Below are 23,133 nucleotides of genomic sequence, written 5' to 3'. Positions count from 1 at the left end.
CCCATCTAAACCTTCCTTTTCTGGTATGACCTCCAGCACAGTAGAGCAGACTGCTTCTCAACTTGGGTCCCTAGCATCTGCTGCACAGCAAGAAGAACTCAGCCTCGCTAATGTCAATGTCCCACTCGAGTCCATCAAACCTAGTGAGTGGCTTTTGTTCTGTAAAACTAATTTCCTCTACTTTGTTTCTCTGAGTTATTCAGTCATTTCCATAAACAGAGTTACCATAATTTTTTTTATATTAAATCTTTTAAGATTTATTTTTTCAATGAAAGATTGTATTCTTAGTATTACAGTAGGTTTAAAAAGGATACACTTACTGAAACCTTTTTACACTTTGTTTTGGATTAAGAATTCTAATGTGTTTTGATTTATTTGTCATATAGCTCCATAAACATGAGATATGTTAAAGTATATAAAAATTGTACAGATTTTGCTAAACTATAATTAAAAAAAGGAGAATTGCTAAGATCATTCATGTTCATGCCCTTTTGTATGACGCAGTCAAAACAGATTGGATGTAAACAGTTGTCATATAGTTAGTTTCAGCTACCCTCTGTACAATTACAGTATTTAAAATGAGATCAGGTTTGATACATCTTCATACATCTAGGTGAAACTGCTTAGGTTGGTAGTAGAGCGCCTGACAATTAAGAAACAAATGAGCACCCAAAACAAATCTGGAATAAAGTTACTTTAAAAGTACCAGAAGCTTAAAAGATGTGTCTTAATGGCTAATCTGCCTTGAACAGAGGATTCTTAATAATGGAGTATTTAGACATGATGGCTACTAGTCAGGGAATATGTCAGGGTAGCTGTGGTATTTCCAAAGATGTAACAGCCAACAAAAACTGACTTTTATCGCTAAATGTTTTCTTTTGCCCAAGTGAAGCATTACACTTGATTCTGTATGATGATGCAGATTGTGGTAGTTGCATGCTGTAGCAATGCTTCTATGCATCAAGACTTCGAAGGACAGAAATTGATGTCTACCACTTTGAAAAGGTAGCAGAAACTTAGGAGTTCCTGCCATAAGTCTTTCTAACTGACATCATAATATGCATTAAATACTAGTGGATCTAATTATATTGTTTTTTTAATGATTAAGATTAATTAGATAAACTATAGACATTTGTTAGCATATTGTAATATGGTGTGCTGATCAGTGTAAATAAAAAAAAAATCCAATTTCAATATATGAAGAATATACAGTTAGGTCCATAAATATTTGGACAGAGACAAATTTTTTCTAATTTTGTTACAAGTACTAAAAATACAAAATACTGTATGTTAAAATTGATTTATATGCAAAATACAGTGGGTATAAAAAGTGATTTTATTGTTACTTTTTTATTTTTCGCAATATACAGTTAGGTCCATAAATATTTGGACAGAGACAACTTTTTTCTAATTTTGGTTCTGTACATTACCACAATGAATTTTAAATGAAACAACTCCGATGTAGTTGAAGTGCAGACTTTCAGCTTTAATTCAGTGGGGTGAACAAAACGATTGCATAAAAATATGAGGCAATTAAAGCATTTTTTTTTAACACAATCCCTTCATTTCAGGGGCTCAAAAGTAATTGGACAATTGACTCAAAGGCTATTCATGGGCAGGTGTGGGCAAGTCCGTCGTTATGTCATTATCAATTAAGCAGATAAAAGGCCTGGAGTTGATTTGAGGTGTGGTACTTGCATGTGGAAGATTTTGCTGTGAACAGACAACATGCGGTCAAAGGAGCTCTCCATGTAGGTGAAAGAAGCCATCCTTAAGCTGCGAAAAACAGAAAAAAACCCATCCGAGAAATTGCTACAATATTACGAATGGTAAAATCTACAGTTTGGTACATCATGAGAAAGAAAGCAAGAACTGGTGAACTCAGCAATGCAAAAAGACCTGGACGTCCACGGAAGACATCAGTGGTGGATGATCACAGAATCATTTCCATGGTGAAGAGAAACCCCATCACAACAGCCAACCAAGTGAACAACACTCTCCAGGGGGTAGGCGTATCGATATCCAAGTCTACAATAAAGAGAAGACTGCATGAAAGTAAATACAGAGGGTGCACTGCAAGGTCCAAGCCACTCATAAGCCTCAAGAATAGAAAGGCTAGATTGGACTTTGCTAAAGAACATCTAAAAAAGCCAGCACAGTTCTGGAAAAACATTCTTTGGACAGATGAAACCAAGATCAACCTCTACCAGAATGATGGCAAGAAAAAAGTATGGAGAAGGCATAGTACAGCTCATTATCCAAAGCATAGCACATCATCTGTAAAACACGGTGGAGGCAGTGTGATGGCTTGGGCGTGCATGGCTGCCAGTGGCACTGGGACACTAGTGTTTATTGATGATGTGACACAGGACAGAAGCAGCCGAATGAATTCTGAGGTGTTCAGAGACATACTGTCTGCTGAAATCCAGCTAAATGCAGTCAAATTGATTGGGTGGCGTTTCATGATACAGATGGACAATGATCCAAAACATACAGCCAAAGCAACCCAGTAGTTTATTAAAGCAAAGAAGTGGAAAATTCTTGAATGGTCAAGTCAGTCACCTGATCTTAACCCAATTGAGCAGGCATTTCACTTGTTGAAGACTAAACTTCAGACAGAAAGGCCCACAAACAAACAGCAACTGAAAGCCGCTGCAGTAAAGGCCTGGCAGAGCATTAAAAAGGAGGAAACCCAGCATCTGGTGATGTCCATGAGTTCAAGACTTCAGGCTGTCATTGCCAGCAAAGGGTTTTCAACCAAGTATTAGAAATGAACATTTTATTTCCAGTTATTTTATTTGTCCAATTACTTTTGAGACCCTGAAATGAAGGGATTGTGTTAAAAAAAATGCTTTAGTTGCCTCACATTTTTATGCAATTGTTTTGTTCACCCCACTGAATTAAAGCTGAAAGTCTGCACTTCAACTGCATCTGAGTTGTTTCATTTAAAATTCATTGTGGTAATGTACAGAACCAAAATTAGAAAAAAGTTGTCTCTGTCCAAATATTTATGGACCTAACTGTATATCGCGAAAAATAAAAAAGTAACAATAAAATCACTTTTTATACCCACTGTATTTTGCATATAAATCAATTTTAACATACAGTATTTTGTATTTTTAGTACTTGTACATTATCATAATCATTTTGATATGTAACCTCATATTAGGAGTGTCCAATACGTATCATCTAAGATAATATCTTAATTGTTGTTTTAATAATGAGCAAGTTGAAATTATCAAGCATGTCACTCACTTTGCAAAAAAAAAAAAACACTCAAAAACATGCCTTAAGAGTCCACGCATTCACTGTCTCATGTAACGTAGCAGGATAGAGTACTGCGTGTGCACAAAACGAGCACATAGACGTGCAGTGTCAGCGAACCACAAGTTAAGCTAGCATACCTGCCAAAAAATTAGAGAGCAAACAGCACCAGGAGATAAAACAGCCTCATAATCTACATTGTTCGGTTTAATTACAAGATGCAGACCATCATCACTCATGTAGAAGTGGTTTGGCTTTGAAAAGACTGATGTTGCTCAAAAGACAGCAATCTGCAAACTGTGTTGGAAATGGGTTGCCATTACAGACAGCTAACTTGTTTCTCCATCAACAAACTAACCACCATACAGAATATGAAGAATACAAAAAAGATTAATCCTTATATCGCAAAAGATATGGTGCCAATTCAAGTGGTTGAAAGGGGTGGATTCCAACAACTTTTGAATACTTTAGACCCAAGATACACACTGCCTGGCCGAAAATATTTTAGTCAAACAACTCTGTTTAAATTGTATGATTCATGTTGCCAAACTCTGATGCGTAAACTGCAGAAGGTTTCACATTTTGCCACAACAATGGATTTATGATCAAGCCAAACATCCGAGCCATACCTCACCTTGATAGTGCATTTCATTGACGAAACCATGATGGCATCATGGTCACTGCTTGAAGACCACAGACAGAGGGGCTAATGTTGTCAGTGCACTATGAATTAACAACTCCAAAAGGCTTCCTTTGTTTAGACATAGGCTTCATATTGCCAATGGTGAGTAATTTAGGTTCCTCTAGAAAATTCAATTTAAGTGAAATTGATCTAGTATAGAGCCCCCTAGGTATCAGGCGCAAAAAATAAACCAAAACAAAATCTGTTTGGACAGATTATTAATCTGTTTGAACGAATTATGCAATTTGTTAGAAAGGATTATTTTTATTTCTGTAAGAAACATATGCCTATGTTTTATTTTGCAACACGTCTTGGTTGGGGGTTCTCAATTCCAAAACACATTTTTTTTTTCTTTCATTATTTAAAACACTTGCACAGATCCCTGCCTCCTCACCCCACCCTTTCCCATCCCTATGGCTACAGAAGTTGGAGCAGATGATGACAAAAGGGGGGGGGGGGGGGGGGGGGGGGGGGGGGGGGGAAGGGGGTTAGGGGGGAGTGTTTTGGTGGCTATGTCAAAGAAACACAGGAATTCAGGGAAGGAGAGTCTCTGCACACTGGCATTGAAAAAGGGATCAAGAGCTACTTGATAATACCTGAAGTGGACAGTGATGTAAATCCACTTGAGTGGTGGAAAACACAAGAAGTACATTTTCCTCAAATTGGGGAAACTTGCAAAAAAAAGTAACCTGCATCCCTGCCTCAAACAGCCCTTCTGAGAGGGCTTTGAACACCAGAGGAAATGTTGTAACATGTAACTGTGCTGCTGTGGACAGACTGGTATTCCTGTCACACAACTTTATATTTCCTCAGTGGGATTTTACAATTGTTTTATTTTTTTCTGATTTCTTTCTGTGATATTGGACAGAACTTGAAGTTAGTAATTTTTGTTTTTATAATATCTTTGTGCATTATATGACAGAATGTTTTAACAAATGCTATAGTTTTTCCTGTGCAGTATTTGACAGAACTTTGGATTTTTACACTATACAGGTAGTACAGTATGTTAGATTTTTGTTCTTGCTTGTATGCTGCACAATTACTTTACAGCAGAGCGGTTCATGTTTATCCAGACTGTAATGTTCATGCCCTGTAGTCCAATTATGATTATTATGATTAGTATTTTATTCCCTTTGCATTCATATATTGTTTACATTAAGGGTAAGTGTCTGTTTAAAATGCTGTCATTATAACAGTTTTATTGGCCTTAGTGCAATTTGTTATGTAAATCCTGTGGGCTGATTTGAAATCATTTACACATACTTGCACTGTTTGATTTCAGTAATACTTTGACTAGTGATTTTAATGTTGTCGTATTGTTTTATTTCAGTTTCAAGTAAATAAATAAGACCTGCTTTCCTTAACTGTTGTTTCCATTAATCTCATCAGTAAGCTACAATTAATATCCTATTAACAAGACCAAGCTAGAAAAATGACTTTTACAAGTACATTTTTAAAGGATGCAAATATTATCTAATTATAGTTATCGTCAAAGACCCAGAAAATATCGAGATACAATTTTTTGCCAATATCGCACACCCCTACCTCATATTTAATTGATAGTTTTTTTTCCCACTGTTAATTTTAGTAACTCATTTTCTCCTGTAAGAGAGTTTTTTTCCCCACTGTTAATTTTAGTAACTCATTTTCTCCTGTAAGGTACGTCAGGGGGTCTGTTCTGGGACCTAATGTTTTTTTTTCTTTGTATATGTTACCACCATAAATATTATGCAGACAATGCTCAAAAAACCTACCTTTTTTTAAACCAGAAGATAAAGTTAACCCTTAACCCCAATTACATTTTCATCCATCCATCCATTTTCCAACCCGCTGAATCCGAACACAGGGTCACGGGGGTCTGCTGGAACCAATCCCAGCCAACACAGGGCACAAGGCAGGAACCAATCCTGGGCCAACCCACCGCAGGACACACACAAACACACCCACACACCAAGCACACACTAGGGCCAATTTAGAATCGCCAATCCGTTAATTGCCTAAATAGTTCACTATGGGGTGGCATTCAGTTTTCTTCAGTTAAATGACTAATAAGACCTAGATTATCCTTTTTGGCCCTCCCACCTCCATTAATAACATTGTCAGTAACGTGGATCTGCTTACCATGCATATTAGGTCTTGTGCTTGAAATGTTGGTGTTATTTTTTTTATTCTGAGTTAAATTTGATAAACAGATAAATGTATTGGTTCAAAGTTGTTTATTCAGCTAAGGGCCATCACTAAGGTCAATCCATTTTTTTTTTTTATCTTTTAATGATGTGCAAAATCTTATTCAAACTTCTAATTAACCTTCCTTAGATTATTACACTTCCTTTATGCTGCTGTTTAACACTCAACTCAGTCCTCAAAATGCTGAGTGCTCACTGGAACCAAAAAAAAGATGTTACGTTTCACTAGTGTTGGCTACTTTCGATTTGACTCCCTATAAGATGTAAGGTGGATTTTACTGTTTAGTTTACAGTTTGTTTTTAAAGCTTAAATGGGTCTGCACCATTGTATGACCCCAAGTTACAGTATTTAACATGATCTAAAAATAAAGCAAGTAAAATATTTTTTAAAGTAAGATTTTAAAGGATTAATTCTCAACCTTTGTTGTTTTAGTCTGTAACTATAATGGGTCTGTACCATTGTACGACCCCAAGTTTCAGTATTTAAAATATTACTTTAAAAAAATATTTTACTTGCTTTATTTTTAGATCATGTTAAAGGATTAATTCTTTACCTTTGTTGTTTTAGTCTGTAACTATATTCTTCATTTTCTACATGTGCTTCTTTTATCCTTCTTTTGTTTTGCCATCATCCTATATGGTTTGTTTATTATTATTTTTATGTATTATTTTCTGATGTCTTTAGTTGATCTAGCACATAGCTTTTATTGTTGTAAATCACTTTGCCAACTAAAATCTGTTGTAATTGGACTTGACTTAATATTTGTATTTTTTTTTTATTTATGCACCTTTTCATGACAGGTAGCATCCTGCCCGTGACAGTGTTTGACAGTAACAGCTTTCGAGTTCTGTTTCATTTTGCTCAAGATCCTCCTCCTGGCCGGCCAGATGTCTTGGTGGTGGTCATTTCTATGATTAGCACTGCCCCCCTTCCTATGCACAATATTGTCTTTCAGTCCGCCGTACCCAAGGTAATGCTGTTCTTTAAAGTATCTTAAATATAAGGATTTTGTTTTGTGGTGTCTGTTTTTACTTGTTTTTAACCATGCAGTTATTTGTGTCACTATGTTTTCTCATTGAATGTTAGACAGATTCTTTTAATGATTGTATTAATTTTATTTCTTTCTTTAGACGATGAAGGTAAAGCTGCAACCTCCCTCGGGAACAGAACTTCCAGCATTTAATCCAATCATACCTCCTACAGCAATAACACAGGTCCTTCTTCTAGCAAATCCACATAAGGTATATACTGTATTTAATACTTTTGAGTGTATAAAATGACGTACTATACTTGTCTTTTAGTTATGAATTCCCAAGGCAAAATAAAAAAAGTTGTTCCATTTTCAAACTTCAGATTTCGGGACATAGGGGAGATGGAACCAATAGCTAAAAACCATCAGACTCAGGCCAGGAAGAAACTTTAGAGCCAACACTACACCAACACTCCCTCCCACTCATATGGTGCCACTTTAGAATCACCAGTTACTCTAACACAAATAGCTCTGGAATGTGGAAGGAAAAATGTATTTAATAGTGTCTTGAGAATCATCCATGTAGGCTTACAACCACTAAAGCCTTATTTAATTTAACAAATATTACTGTTAATCCAGACACTACAGTTTAAATCACAATTGCAAGAAAAGGTATGGAAGTATAATGACAGTTTGAAAAACATTTGGATTGTGCATCCCTTATATGGGGATAAATTATGACGTAAACTTAGCAGGCTAATGTTAGGTTTCCAAATATCTTTTTATGTTTCAGCATGGAATTGACTTGGTCCTGTTTTCTTTTGTATTGCATAGTAATAAAGCCATTTTCTAAGTGTATAGCATTAACATTTGTCTTAAATAAAGCAAGAAAATTACATCACCTTACCCATATTTAATGGCAGTCTTCTATTTTAAGAAGAGGCGTCCTGTAAATCTAACTGAAGAAAGCATCGGAAAACATTTTTGTTGTTTTTATGTTAAGACAGTGCATTTGTTCGGATTCCCAACTTCTATATGCACCTGCATACACATGTAACTGTACATAATTTAGATGTCCTTTATCAGAGCTTGAAATTGAGCGTTAAGTTTTTTGTTCACCCTGCAATGATGAATCAGAGCACTGTTAGGTGAACAGACTGGAGGGTTGTTTGGCAAACATGTTTCTTATAGCTTTTAAACTTCTTTACAAAATGGTTTTGAAAAATTCAAAGAAGAACCATAAATTCACTATTTTGAAAACACCAAGTTCACCTGCTTACAAATTCCGATTGATAGCTGCCTATCATACAATCCTGATCATACAATATATAGATTAAGCTTTAGAAGAATGATGGGTCTGATGGTGTTTGATGCTGTCGTACTGCATAGCTTTATGTTTATATAAAAGTGTACCAGGTTAGACTTTTGATAATGGGGGTGGAGGTAGGATTTTTTTGATAAAAGCCTTAGAAGGTGTTCCTGGTGTTTTTATGTTTATACACTCTATTTGTGCTGAGGCTCAGCATACAGTATATACAGCTGTAAGCACATTCACTGCATGTGGAGATAGGAAACCATTTTGAATAAAGTCTGTCCGCTTTCCTTTATATACTTCCACATTAAAGCCATTGCCACTAAATATACAGTCATGGCTGAAATTATCGGCAACCCTGGAATTTTCCCAGAAAATGCACCATTTCTCCCAGAAAATTGTTGCAATTATACAAACATTTTGGTATCCACGTTTATTTCCTTAATGTGCATTGGAACAACACAAAAAAACAGAAAAAAAGCCAAATCTGACGACATTTCACACAAAACTCAAAAACCAAGCTGGACAAAATTATGGGCACCCTCAACTTAATATTTGGTTGCACGCCCTTTGGAAAAAATAACTGAAATCAAGCGCTTCCTATAACCATCAACAAGCTTGTTACACCTCTTAACTGGAATTTCCAACCACTCTTCTTCTGCAAACTGCTCATGGTCTCTCAGATTTGAAGGGCGCCTTCTCCCAACAGCAATTTTGAGATCTCTCCATAAGTGTTCAATCGGATTTAGATCCGGACTCATTGCTGGCCACTTCAGAACTCTCCAGCGCTTTGTCTTCAACCATTTCTTGGTGCTTTTAGAGGTATGTTTGGGGTCATTGTCCTGCTGGAACACCCATGACCTCTGACGCAGACCCAGCTTTCTGGCACTGGGCCTCACATTGCGCCCCAATATCTTTTGGTAGTCTTCAGATTTCATGATGCCTTGCACACAGTCAAGGCATCCAGTGCCAGAGGCAGCAAAACATCCCCAAAACATCTTAGAACCTCCACCTTGTTTGACTGTAGGTACTGTGTTCTTTTCTTCATAGGCCTCATTCCATTTTCTGTAAACAGTAGAATGATGAGCTTTACCAAAAAGCTCTACCTTGTTCTCATCTGTCCACAAGACGTTCACCCAGAAGGATTTTTGCTTCCTCAAGTACATTTTGGCAAACTCCAGTCTGGCTTTTTTATGTTTCTGTGTCAGCAGTGGGGTCCTCCTGGCTCTCCTGCCATAGCGTTTCATTTTGTTCAGATGTCAACGGATAGTTCGAGCTAACAGTGTTGCACCCTGAGTCTGCAGAACAGCTTGAATATGTTTTGAAGTTGATTGGGGCTGTTTATCCACCATTCGGACTATCCTTTGTTGCAGTCCTTTATCAATTTTTCTCTTGCGTCCACGTCCAGGGAGATTAGCTACAGTGCCATGTGTTGTGAACTTCTTGATTATGCTGCACACAGTGGACAAAGGAACATGAAGATCTCTGGAGATGGACTTGTAGCCTTGAGATTGTTGATGTTTTTCCACAATTTCTGTTCTCAAGTCCTCAGACAATTCCTTGCTCTTCTTTCTGTTCTCCATGTTTAGTGTGGCACACTCAGACACACAACAGAAAGGTTGAGTCAACTTTTCTCCATTTTAACTGGCTTCAGGTGTGATTGCTATATTGCCAGCACCTGTTTCTTGCCACAGGTGAGTTCAAATGAGCATCATATGCTTGAAATAAAACGATCTACCCACAATTTTGAAAGGGTGCCAATAATTTTGTCCGGCCCATTTTTGGAGTTCTGTGTGACATGATGTCAGATTTGACTTTTTTTTCTGTGTTTTTGTGTTGTTCCAATGCACATAAAGGAAATAAAAGTGTGTATACCAAAACATTTGTTATTGCAAGAATTTTATGTGAGAAATGGTGCATTTTCTGGGAAAATTCCAGGGATGCCGATAATTTCGGCCATGATTGTATACCTGAAACTTTGTTTCGGTTGATAACATTGATTGAATGCTATGCATCTGCTTATTGATCACTACAGTAATACTGCCAGCAAGCAAGCGATATCTTTGTGCAGAGTCCCGGAGGTGGGTTAAAAAAAAAAAGTGGCAACAATTTACAGTTCATTTGTATGTTTTAATTAAAATGTTCCCTTGATTTACATAATTTGTGTGCCTGTGCTTTGCATAGCCCTTCTGTGTTTCTGTTGTTTACAGAGAGACTAATGATAGAGACACAGTGATGGGACTATTTTTTGATTTGAGAAAGAGTTATGATGGCATTGTAGCAACTCTTGCCTTAAGCACCAGGAACTCTGAGCAAGTTGCAGCCGCTGTACTGATATCAAAGAAGTTACTCACTTTATTGCTGATCAGTTGCAAGGTGTTGGAATCCTGCATTGCTATCTCTGGATGTACACACAGTGTATGGAGCCGGCCAATACTGACAAAAGACCTAATGCCACTGTATACATTGTAGTCCATAAGTAAAGTTATTGTTGTTCTAAATTGCCTACATCATGGAGAGTGTTTAAGATTAGGGGTAAGTTTCTAAAGGTATCATTGCGCATTGATCATCTTAACCATTACAGTGTTCAGTGTGATGTTATACTCAGCTTTGCTCTGTTACTTTTGATATGTTTTTAGTCCTTGTGTTGAGTGACAACAGGAACAGATTCACTGTAAGCAAATATTAAATTACTTTTCTCACAAGTCAACTGACATTTGCTTTTGCTGTATTTTAGCGTACAACCAGCGCAACAGGGTTATGCAGATAGCAGGCGCACAAATTAATTAAGTCAAGGGAATGCTTTAAATAAACACAAAAAAAAATGAATAAATTGTGGGAATGTTTTTATTAACATGTGCACACAAATTGTAAATCGTTCCCTCAATTAATTTTTTTTCTACCTACATTCTCTTAGGGCTCCATATCTTTGCAGTTGTGTGAGTAAACATCCATAGCTACCTACTATGCTATGCTCCACACACTAAGAAATTCAGGGATCATTTTTCAGTTTACATTGATTTGGTAGCTAGAAATTACTATGTAATATAATAATAATAATATTCTTATGTTAGGACATCAAAATAAGACTTCATTTTTTTTTTAATAGCAAAGCAAGTGGGCAAATACTGTCACATGTTTTCATTAACTGGAGCTGCAGGTACTAGATGCCAGTTGTGTTTGCTGTATAAAGATAATACTAACTGAATTTGATGCCTGGGTGTCTGTCTGAGCTTGTCAAATCCTCCATGGCTCTAGTTTTCAAACCACTCAGATGTATCTTTCAGAGGAAGAACTGGCATATTTTAAGCACCTTTTCCTTGAGGTTTGGTTAAAGCTGGGACCTGCTGACAACTAGCAGGACATATGTGAGTGACGGTCAGTTATGGCCAATGAAATCCATAGAATAAGTTATTGACAAGTGATGAGACTTTGGTATTCACACTCTGTTTTGGAATGGACGACTGACTGATAGCTGAAAATGAGCAATAAAGTCCAGAGAATACAATAGATGATGTCGAGATTTAATTGTCTGCAGCAAGGGGTTGTTGTACACGTGCACAAATCAGTGTTTTTGTCATAGATAATATGAATACTGCACAGTTATAAATATACCGGCAAAGGCATGCTCACATGTACGTTATGCTTAAAGATCAGTGTGGTAAAAATTCAAAATTAAAATTAACAAACCTAGTTTTGTTTTCATCTACTTCTAGTTTTTAGACACTTTTGTTATTATTTTAGTTTTTAGTTAATAATATGTTTAATTTTAGATTTTCTTAACTAGAAAATCACATTTCAATCTAAACTTTTTCTTTTATTTAGTTGTCTGACGTGTGTTAACATTCTGCAACTTATAAAGTAGGTGCTGACTATAGTCATTTAAATGTCAAATTTGACCATTTAGACCTTACTCTTTGTTTCAAATTCTCCATTACCAAGATGTCATACTTTTTTATTTTTTGTGTAGTCCACAGTCATTAGTGAGTCATGTCTGAAATAAGGTAGTACTTTCATATTGTCATCTGTAAAGTTGAATTTGTTTCCATTCTGTCATGGTTTGACAAGTACAAGACATTGGAAATATGAGCATCTTAATCTGTTTTTGTATTCATTTTCCTTCTTTTCTTCGGTCACATTGTCTGCTTTATACTTCCAGCTAAGTGCCCGTTGGTTGTCCACTCTTGCACCCACAGGGGACTGACCCCATAACTTAATATTAAACTTGATTAGCGAGTCACAGGTATTGATTAAGTCACTGAGCGCCTCACAAAGGTGCCTGGCATTCATGCCTATAACTGAGAAATGCTGGAAAATTCAATGTAGTGCCAGTTTAAATTAAGAGTAAAATTGTCAGAGCAAGAGCAAGAGTCCCAAATTAGAGACAACAACAGTTATAGGTTTCAGTCTGTCCAGTTTATAAATCAAAAGCCAGTAATAATACATATAATGTTATGGCTTGTTTTGTTTGTGCTGTCATTCTAACACATCAGGGAGTTCGGTTTCTTTTTCTGAGAATATCATCTCAGTTGTGTGACTACAGTGGATTACTGTTCAGTCATTCAGCATTTATCACTTTTGTCCTTTGATGCATTTTACTGACATGGATACTTTATAGTGAATACAGAGAGGTGCAAATGGGACCAAAGTAATTTAAAGTAATTTTTTTTCTTTGTTGCTTCCATTTTATTGTTAATTGATAGAAAAAAATGACTGAATGCAGCTGTTGAAGTGTAAAATAAATACATTTGCATTTTATTTCTAAAGAGGTTTGTAAACTAAAATTAAGGTTATAAATTTTATTCAATCAGCAGCAATAATTGTTTTTGTAACTTTCATAATTGCTTGGATCAAAAATCTGCAGTTATGGTATCTCTCCAGGAACTGAGTTAAGAGATCTCTATTCTAGAAGCAAGTCACCCCAGGATCAAATTAAATTCCCACAAATGTATAGGACATTTATTTTTTTTACTTTTTCAAACACTCCTGAGTTGTTTTTATAAATTTAAACAGAAATGGCAATGTAGATTTTTGAAATGACCTAAACCTTTCAGGATGTTGATGCAGGACCTGAAATAATAACTTCATGTCTGAAGGCCAACAGTTATCATTGAACTGAAGCATTTGTGCAAAGAGTGGGACAAAGTTCATCCACAATGTGACAGGCTAATTAATAGCTGTAAGAAACATTTCATTTCTTTGATTGTTCCTAAAATTGGTGTATTTAGTTGCTAAGCAGATGTTGCTTTTTCAAATGACACACTTGGTACTGCATTACCATGTTTGATTTAAATATGTTGTCATAATGTAATGTTCCTTCACTTTTGCAAAATACTGTATTTTCTCTCTCTATTATATAAAAAAATCCTGGGATGAGACTTTGCGCCAAGAGATTTAATCACGGCCACGGTCCACTCACATCTCATTCGTGTGAATGCTATTGTCAGACACAGTTCCTGTGCTCTCAGCTCTTACAAATTTTGATGTTTCCTCATTTTAATACAAGACATACAATCCATTTGTTTCCTTTGTTGTAGTCCTTTTCTGGACAATAATTTTATACGTTCTAGATGAAACGTCAACAACTAAGCGAATAAGAAAGAACAGTGCGTCAAAAAGAGGCCCAAAAGCATTGGAAAGAAAAGAACAATAATAATTTAAGTGCAAATTTGGAAAATAAGGAAAGTTATAATCGGCCCGTAGCAAGTGGAATTGAAAACCTAAAAGGTCCACGCGGGGGTGGAAATAAAAGTCAAAGAGTAGAAGACAAAGTAGAATGTCGTAAAGAAGTTGAAAAACATTGGCACGATACACATGCAGAGCATGTTAGAAATTATGAAAGTACTAAAATTTGAAAGTCTCACAAAAACTGACAATAATGATCACATTAGTTCTAACAAACTAAATTATTACTCGGTGAAATAACGGAACAGCGAAAAGAGATTGAATATATGGACATAGGTGATATGACAGAAGTATGTAGATATTGTTCGGCTTTAAAGTTTAAGTTGGAGACGTGTAGATCATCTAATTTGTGTTGCCATCAGAGAAAAGTAGTGTTTCTTCCCAATGAAGAGGGGTATATTTTGTTATTTGGTGAAAGTGAAATCCACAAACCCTACTGGCAAAATATCCGCATCTACAATAGTCTGCTCACATTCGCATCATTCAGTGCTCAAAACGTAGATTTACACGATTCAGGACCATATACTATGAGGCTCTGTGGTCCCGCAACAATTAAAGCTACGACAAGTTTAATTTCAAAGAAACCACAATTCGGTCAGGTTTATATTTATCAACACGGAGAAGCGATGCAACATAGAATTGAAAAGAGTTAAATGATCGGACGTATTAGAGAAACTACAGCCAATAATGGATACAAATCAAAACGTCCAAAAGTATCACACTTTAAACAAAATTTATCTGAAAAACACGGACAAAGAAGTTTTCTTGGATTTCTATATGAATCCAAAAGATCACGCTCATATATATAATAAACCAACATGTGACAAATTGTCGGCGGTAATAGTTTCGAAAGATGGAGATATCAAAGACAGAGTTGATATTTGTGTTTATCCAAAAGCACAGCACGATTTGTCGCAAGTGGCAGACCCGGGAAATGACTAGCGCATAGGGCCCGCACAGGGGTTGGCGAGCAGGGGGCAGAGCCCCCTAGTTTTTTATAATCAAAAACACAGGATACAAATACTGTATACAACACTCAGTTTCTCTCACTGTCTTTATTGCCATCTAGTGGACAAAATTGGACATTACACTCGAGGAAAACTGTCATCACTTGGTTTTTTTGTCCTCCTTCCCCACGGTATTGACATTTGCATTGAATTTGTTAAACTAGACCTCAAAAGTAGCAACAAGAAGCTGTTGATATGTACTTTTATAGTTAATGTAATTTTAGAGGAGACTTGTACTATAGTTACAAAAGAAAGTATTGTGCAAGGAATTAAACTTTCATTTTATTTAATTAAATACCTGTATTTCTGACATGTTAAGGAAAAAAACTTTTTTCATTCTATTTGTTCCCTGTCCTCTTTAATCTTTAACATGTTTTAATTTTTTTTTTCCTTTGTGTTAGGAGAAAGTGCGATTAAGATACAAGCTGACATTCACAATGGGTGATGAAACATATGATGAGATGGGTGATGTGGACCAATTTCCTACCCCTGAATCCTGGGGTTGCCTTTAAAAGAGAATGATTTTCCTGTGCCAGCACCACAATTTGTTGCAGCAGTCAACTGGCTCTTCAGTTATCACTAAAATTTGCCATAAGTGACGTGGTAGCAACACTCTCAACTGATGTGTATCCAAGTTTAAGGGGGGGAAAAAAGGAGAAAAAGACTTCCCACCTCTGAAACAAACTTTATATCTTTGTTTTTATTTCTTCTTTTATTTTTGTCTTCAGTTTGTGGTAAGTCGCACACAACCTCCTTTGAATGACTACTAAAGTTCAAGAATTTTTAATTTACTGAATTGCTGAATTGTTGCCAGCTATGTAGGAAATGTCCCATGGGGTTTCCAGTATTGATTAGGGTAAAGTGTTGCTTCTTAAGGCACTGTGGCATTGATTTGTTATGAAGCAAACCATTCCACCTCAGACGGATGTAGCCCACTTCATGTATTAACTCCTTGAATTTTACTGTGATGCTAAATACTGTCCATGACAAAACTGCACTGCGGAGCTCTGCTAGTTTGTTGCGTACATCTTTATGTCTTGTCTATGTAGGTTCAAACACATTGCAGACAGAATCTTCCAAGACACTAAAAGATTGACTACTGGGTAAACGTGGACAGACTGAATGTCTGAGCTATTGTAGAGTAGTGCAGAAAAGAAGAAATGATTGCACTGATTCACCATAACAGCAACTTTGCGTTCTTAGGCCGGGAAAGTCAGCATCTGGACAGCCCAAAAAACTTTGTAGCTCTTTACTGCCTTACATTGGATTGCTTAGTTCTTTCTTACGTCTTCTCATTTTCTGCAGCCAGCCGACTTCTCTATCCTGGCCATTTTCATTTACCTCCTTAAATTTGCTGGCAGCAATAAAAAACAGTCCAAGCACGTGTGCAGTGTTGAATTGGAAGGGGCGCGGAAGTACGTTTTTGGGTTAGCATGGAAATCTGCGCTGTTCACTTATCATGAGTTTTTGTTTTTTTATATTAGGGCATCAAAATATTCAAAGCACTGCCTTGATACTTGACAAGCAGCAAGGTGGGCCTGTAACCTTAAGTTACATCCAAAAATGAAATGCATAAACTTCCAAATGTCTGGCTGAATTGTGACATTTTTTTTTTCTTTCTATTGAATGAAGAGCTCTTAACATTCTGGATGTGCCGTATTTAACGTTAATCACGACTTAGCAATAGACAGCTCAGCTCAGCACTGTGGATGTGAGATTTGGGTCTGCTGCGCAAATCTGAAGGTGTCTTCCAAAGATAGCAAAGACAAATCACAAGAGGATTCACTGATGGTTTATGCAGTTGGGTAAAAGATATTAAATAGCACAAATCTTTTTTATTTTGCTTTTAAAAGCAAGAACCAATGCTAATGTATATCACCATTTGAACAATCCTTTACTAACTGACTTGTTTCCTTGTGTGTTTCTTTTTGTGCTGGAAAGACAACACTAAAGCTTTTTGGCTCATTATTTGAAGGAGGGGAGCATTCAGTCGGCCAGCCCTGGCAGCCAAGGCGAGTGTCTTCTTTCTTACTGAACCTGTCACATTTGGTAATTTGGGGGTCCTATAACAATAGGAGACATGGCAGTTCAAGGTAAACTAACTAAACTTACAGATAGGAACATGAATTTTTCAAAAGCAAAACAAAAAATGCAGGGTTTGAAACAAAAGCCACCAACCTCTGTTGCTTCCACTTAGCCTAACATGGAAGAAATTGCCTGTATGCCTGTGTTTTAGAAGTCTAATAATTGAAACAGAACCATCTTATACTTAAATGCCGAATGTGCCTGTTGTATTTTTTGTTTCATTTTGGAATATTTATTTAAAGGGAAAGTTTCGACTCTTCCTTTTAATGTTATATATAGACAACAACGTGTGTATGCGAGTGCACGATTGTTTGATGCAGAAGGACACGGCTAGCAAATGGTGTCGGGCCTGCTCAGCTTATTAGCCTTAAATGGACACACTGGTCTCCTTCCCATCACTCGCATTTCATACCCTGAAGGCTGACCCTTAACAGACCACACAGCCATCAGCTTTTACTCTCATGACATCTGTGTTCAAACTCATGAACCCTTCATCACGTGTCTGTGGGCTCTTGTGCACCATCTTTAGGAACCACAACCATACGTTACTGCAGGAATGTTTGAATTGTTTGACTTCTTTAAACAAAACAAAAAAAAAAAAAAAGTAACTTTTCTGATAAAAAGGCTTTGTAAATATTTTGTTTCACAATTATGTAAATTTACACTCTAATAATGTAGTGCAAATATGTATTTATGGGAAATAAAGTTATTCTTTTTTGGGGCTTCAATAGCCAGGTAATGTGGTTTTATGGACATTTTGGTGTAGTAGCAGTGCTGTGGGCATCGGGCCGTCACTTGGGCTTTTATACACAACTTTACTACGTTAGGTTTGTTTTCGAGAAAATTGAAATTCTTTCCATCTTTTGTCATTTTAAAAAAAGGAAAAAAAAACGACATAAACCTGCTTAGAGCAGGGCTTTTAAACTGTTTACTTGTCGTGACCCATTCTGTTTACCGTCTGCGAGACCCCATTCCTTGTGAAATGCCCGATCATCCAACGCAGGGAGAATCGATCTATTGGAGCTGTCAGGGGTTGGTATCCCCTTTGGACAATCGTGGAGGGAAGTCGGTTGAGATTGTTCAGCAGAGCGATGTTATTTGCTTAATCAACCCTCAACCGTGTATTTCACCAACTATCCACCAGCACCAACCTGTGACCGATTTGGCATCAAGACCCAGAGTTTAAGAAGGTGTGGCTTAGAGCAAGGCGTCTTTAAAAAGTTAATGTGCAAGGAGGAGATGAATGATAGAGGCCACCAGGAGACCTACAAGAACTCTAAATCAATTGGGAATGTTCACGACCAAAGTTGAAGAGACTCAGTATATACCGGCTGTTTACAGGGCGCCACAGCTTCAAGAGAGAACAGCAAAGAGAAAGCCACTGCTTAAAGCAATCACACGTGACATCTCAGCCTACGTTTTCCAGAATGCACATGGGAGTACTTCTGGCTGTTGGACATTATCAAAAACACATCATCCATCCCCACGGTGAAGCTTGGTGGTGGTGGCATCAGCATCAGCATCATGGTGTGGAGATACTTCTCTGTAGCAGGCCGGGAAGGCTTAAGAAGGTGGAGGGGTAAATGAAGGCTGCTAAATAAGTTTATAGGGCCATTAATGTCACACGTACAGAGAACACTTGTATCAACATGTAGCATGTCACCACTCTCCAGCACAACCATAAAACTAATGGGTACGTCATCCGATTTGGTCCCCCTATAATTGAATGTTTATTAACAAATTTTTATCATTCTTGTTTTTCATAATTATATATAAAGTACAAACCTTCACTTTTTTAGGTTTTGAGTTTGCTCAACAAATGTGCAATACCAGTGTTTAACTAGGACGAGTATATTGTTGTTTTAAGAGAATGGAGCTTGGAACTTGCAATGATGTGTAGAGAAGGGCGTATCGATTCTTGTGACAGTCTTGATCGTGAAACGTCACTAATCTTGAGGTTTCATTTACATTTTTTCCTCTAAGTTGGATGCAACACCAGTGGGGGAAAAAATGCTTTTATTAAGTTTAGAATCATTGATATAGCAGGTTGGACAATGACTGACTGACTGACGTAATTTACGCACGTTCCGGTTTGGAGGTGGGGTAAGGAGGCGTGCCTTGCGAGTGGCTAGTTAGCATGAACTATTCCCATTGGCTAGAAGAATGAAGTTCCAGTCTTGCCTCGTGGCTTTCACCGTTGAAATAAATTTGGTAGTGACACCGTACAAGAACGCTGCCAAAAATCACGTGACCGCAAACCGTTTGGCCAGTGAAACTGCTCTTATTCGTATCAGTAACGTACTTTGTAACACTTCCCATTAAACAAACGTGAAATTAGAGCCAGCTACGAGTATACCAAATAACATTCATTACTCCTACGCATTTGAGCAAAGCCACTCCCCACCTGTTGATAGCTTCAGAAGTTACCCGACGCAGACTTCATTCTTCTAGTTCTCACGCTTGGGTCACACTGCAAACAAACATTTGTCTCTTTTTCAAAAGTTTAAACTGTGCTCCATGACAAGACAGATGACAGTTCCGTCTCACAATTAAAAGAATGCAAACATGTCCTCTTCAAAGGAGTGCGTGTCAGGAGCACAGAATGTCAGAGAGAAAGAAAAGCAATCAATCAAAAACCGATAGGTGCTGTTCGGGCTTTTAAGTATGCGAAGACTGCGTTGGAAGGATCTCGAGCGACACGAGCAGCCGCAGTAAGCAAGCAATGCGAAGGTAGTCTTTCAGTGTTTTTAGAGGAGCGTCCATTTCCTGTGGGGGTGTGATCAGCCCCCCTGTTCACATAGTGGATTTGAAAGTTAAATGTAAACAAATTGCATTTGCAGTGATGCAGTCTCCAATGAGAATTAGGGGCTAGAAACTTAATTAGCACCCGTCTGAATGCAGTCTGTGATGATCAGCTGTCAAGGCAACTCCGACTGCCGCCTTCATTGCCTGCGTGTCTTTCCCCAAATACACCAGAGCAAGACACTCTGTGATAGTGTTACAGCTTTATGAAATATTACCCGAGGCCTAAACAGTGGGAAGTATGGCTGTGGATCAGGCCTCGTTCGGGCTTTGTGGGCTCCCACTTGCTGAGTAGAGTAGCTCAGTCTTTTTTTTCACCCAGTTTGTCTCCAGCCCTTTTCAAACAATAAAGACAGTAACAAGAACAGAGTTTACTGATATTTTAAGCAATAGTGCTCAAAACACGATTAAATTTGAGATAATCTTTAAAAACACAGAAATGTCCACCAAACTGAAGACTTTGAACTTGTGGAAAGTAGAGTTTATGGCGATGAGGAAGTGTATAAAACAGCAATTGGGAAAGCAAAACCGCAGCAACTATAAATGCCAGTTGGTGTCACTTCAGAGATAAGTTTTTTCTAAAAAGCAATAAAAACAAAAAGACTAAAGAATTGTCCAGAATGGATAAATAGAAGTATTATTTAAAAAGTAAAACTGAAAAGATCACTGGACAGGAAAATTTAAAAAGGCAGATAATTCTGATGTACAGCAATAGATAAAAAAAAAAAAAAAATCATTCGAACCATCAAGAACGAAGCCAAAATAAAGTCCCCTTGAGAAGTCAAAAAACAAACAGCAACTTTTTCAGTACTACTGCAGCAAAAAGACAATAAAAGAGAATTTAAGAAACCTTAGGAACAAGAATGAAGAAATCACTGAAAATGAGAAGGAAATCGCAAATGATCTGAACAAAAACTTCACACAAGTATTTATAAAGGAAGAAATGAGTGGAATGCCTCATGCAGAAGTAAAAACTCCGATTTTAAAACAGACGTTCTCAATAGGTTGAAGACTAATAAAAGTCCCTGACCCGGTGAGATTTGACCAGCTGGACTGTCAACTCTAAACCCTTATTGGACACATTTCAGCAGTCACTTCTGACAGGAGGAGTACCCGAGGACTGGAAAGTTGCAAATGTGACTCCAATCATTTAAGAGGTTAAACAAAATAGGACTTAGGAATTATAGACCAGTTAGTCATACTTCTATGCCATGCAAAACTATGGAAACTATAATAAGAATTAGAAAATTAAATAAATGGAAATAATATTCTAAAGAACAGCCAGGATGGAATGGAGAAAGGAAATTCCTGCCAAACCAATATTTTAGATTTTTTTCATAGAAACGGAATAACTGACAAAAACAAAGCATACGACGTCCTTTACTTAAGACTTTCAAAACATCTTTGACTCAGTTCCACACCAAAGAAATTCTGAAATTAGAAGCTGTAGCCATCAGAGGTAACCTACAAAACTGGATCTCTAGTTGGTTAACGGGCAGGAGACAAAGGGTACAGATAAGAGGAGAATGGGGTCATGAGTGGAGTCCCTCCGGGGTCTGTCCTTGGACCATTACATTTTTTGATTTACATCAATGACTTCGATTCTGGGATAGAAAAAAAAACTTGTCAAATTCACAAGAGACCTGGAGGGATAGCAGACACTGAGGAGGCAGCAAAAAGACTTCAAAATGACCTGGACAACCTTCAGAACTGGGCAAACACTCAAAGAATGCTGTTTAATGTAGAAAAGTGCTAAATGTGGGCAAAAGGAAAATCAGTTAGAAATACAAGATGGGAAACACCGTCCAATAGGAAAGAACCTGCGAACAGGATTTAGGAGTTTATGCTGGCACATATCCATCATCTATGCAATGTGCAGAAGCGATTAAAATGGTACAAAGAATGTTAGGTTATATCAGAAAAATCAAGGCATGTTACGTTTGGACTATATAATGCACTATCAAGACGGCATCTGGAGTACCGTGTGCAGGTCTGGTGGCCACACTACAAAGAAAACAGTGCTTGAAGCTGTGCAGAGATGGACCCCAGGACTTAAGGACATGTCACACTCCTACTGACTTGAGAGATTTAAACCCCTTCAGTCTCGAGCAGAGGACACTGAGCAGGTACCTAAAACAGGTCTCAAAGTGTCAAAATAATCCAAAAAGTACATCCAGCAGCACTCCTTCAGCGCCAGTGTGAATCACATACTCGTGGACATCAAGTGGAAGTGCACTTAGGACTATGGCCAGGAAACACTTCTTTAAGCAGAGTTGTGGGAAACTTGCCAAACTTTAAGGAGAATCTGGATGAGATATACGGACAACAGCCATTAGCTAAACAAACAAGCTGGAGGGACAGATGCTTGTTTGTATTATTTCTTACATTATTTACTGTAACTCATATTTTGAAGAAAACTTGAACCAAAAAATAACTGCTGCATCAAATTATTTAAAGCAATAAAATGATATATGCAGGTGCATCTCACTAAATTAGAATATCGTCAAAGTTTACTTCAGTAATGAAAAAACTGAAACTCACACATTACAGAGTAATATATTTCAAGTGTTTATTTCTTTTCATTTTGCTGATTATGGCTTATAGCTAATGAAAACCCAAATTGTGACATTTCAGAAAATTGGAATATTGTGAAAATGTTCAATATTGTAGACTCCTGGTGTCCCAGTCCACTCAGCTAATTAACCCAAAACACGTGCAAAGGGGTCCGGACCCTTTAAATGGTCTCTCAGTCGGGTTCAGTAGGCCACACAATCAGACTGCTGACTTGACAGTGGTCCAGAAGACAGTCACTGACACCCTCACTCCACAAGAAGGGGAAGCCACAAAAGGTCATTGCTAAAGAGGCCGGCTGTTCACAGAGTGCTGTACCCAAGCATGTTAATGGAAAGTTGAGTGGAAGGAAGAAATGTGACAGCAGAAAAAGGTGCACAAGCAACAGGGATAACCGCAGCGTTGAGAAGATTGTGAAGCACAGCCCATTCAAGAATTTGGGGGAGATTCACAAGGAGTGGACTGCAGGTGGAGTTAGTGCTTCAAGAGCCACCACACATGGACGTATCCGGGACATGGGCTACAATTGGCACATTCCTTGTGTCAAGGCACTCGTGAACCAGAGACA

General features: G+C 37.5%; 1 protein-coding gene across 1 annotated transcript in view; it reads left to right on the top strand.

The window, feature by feature from the left end:
* gga1 (golgi-associated, gamma adaptin ear containing, ARF binding protein 1) overlaps positions 1-17,920 on the top strand; it is a 73,089-nt gene extending 55,169 nt beyond the window's left edge. The window contains exons 14-17 of the mRNA XM_028815277.2: positions 1-143; positions 6,934-7,103; positions 7,264-7,374; positions 15,509-17,920. The exon at positions 1-143 is cut by the window's left edge and continues 117 nt beyond it. Coding sequence (XP_028671110.2) covers positions 1-143; positions 6,934-7,103; positions 7,264-7,374; positions 15,509-15,619 — 535 coding nt within the window. The 3' untranslated portion in view covers positions 15,620-17,920. The remainder of the gene's footprint in view (positions 144-6,933; positions 7,104-7,263; positions 7,375-15,508) is intronic.
* The last annotated feature ends 5,213 nt before the right edge of the window (positions 17,921-23,133 follow it).

This window comes from Erpetoichthys calabaricus, chromosome 12, assembly GCF_900747795.2.
Source record: "Erpetoichthys calabaricus chromosome 12, fErpCal1.3, whole genome shotgun sequence".
Classification (NCBI taxonomy): Eukaryota; Metazoa; Chordata; class Cladistia; order Polypteriformes; family Polypteridae; genus Erpetoichthys; species Erpetoichthys calabaricus.
The sequence above is the reverse complement of the archived record's forward strand: the minus strand, read 5'-3'. Positions and strand labels throughout refer to the sequence as shown.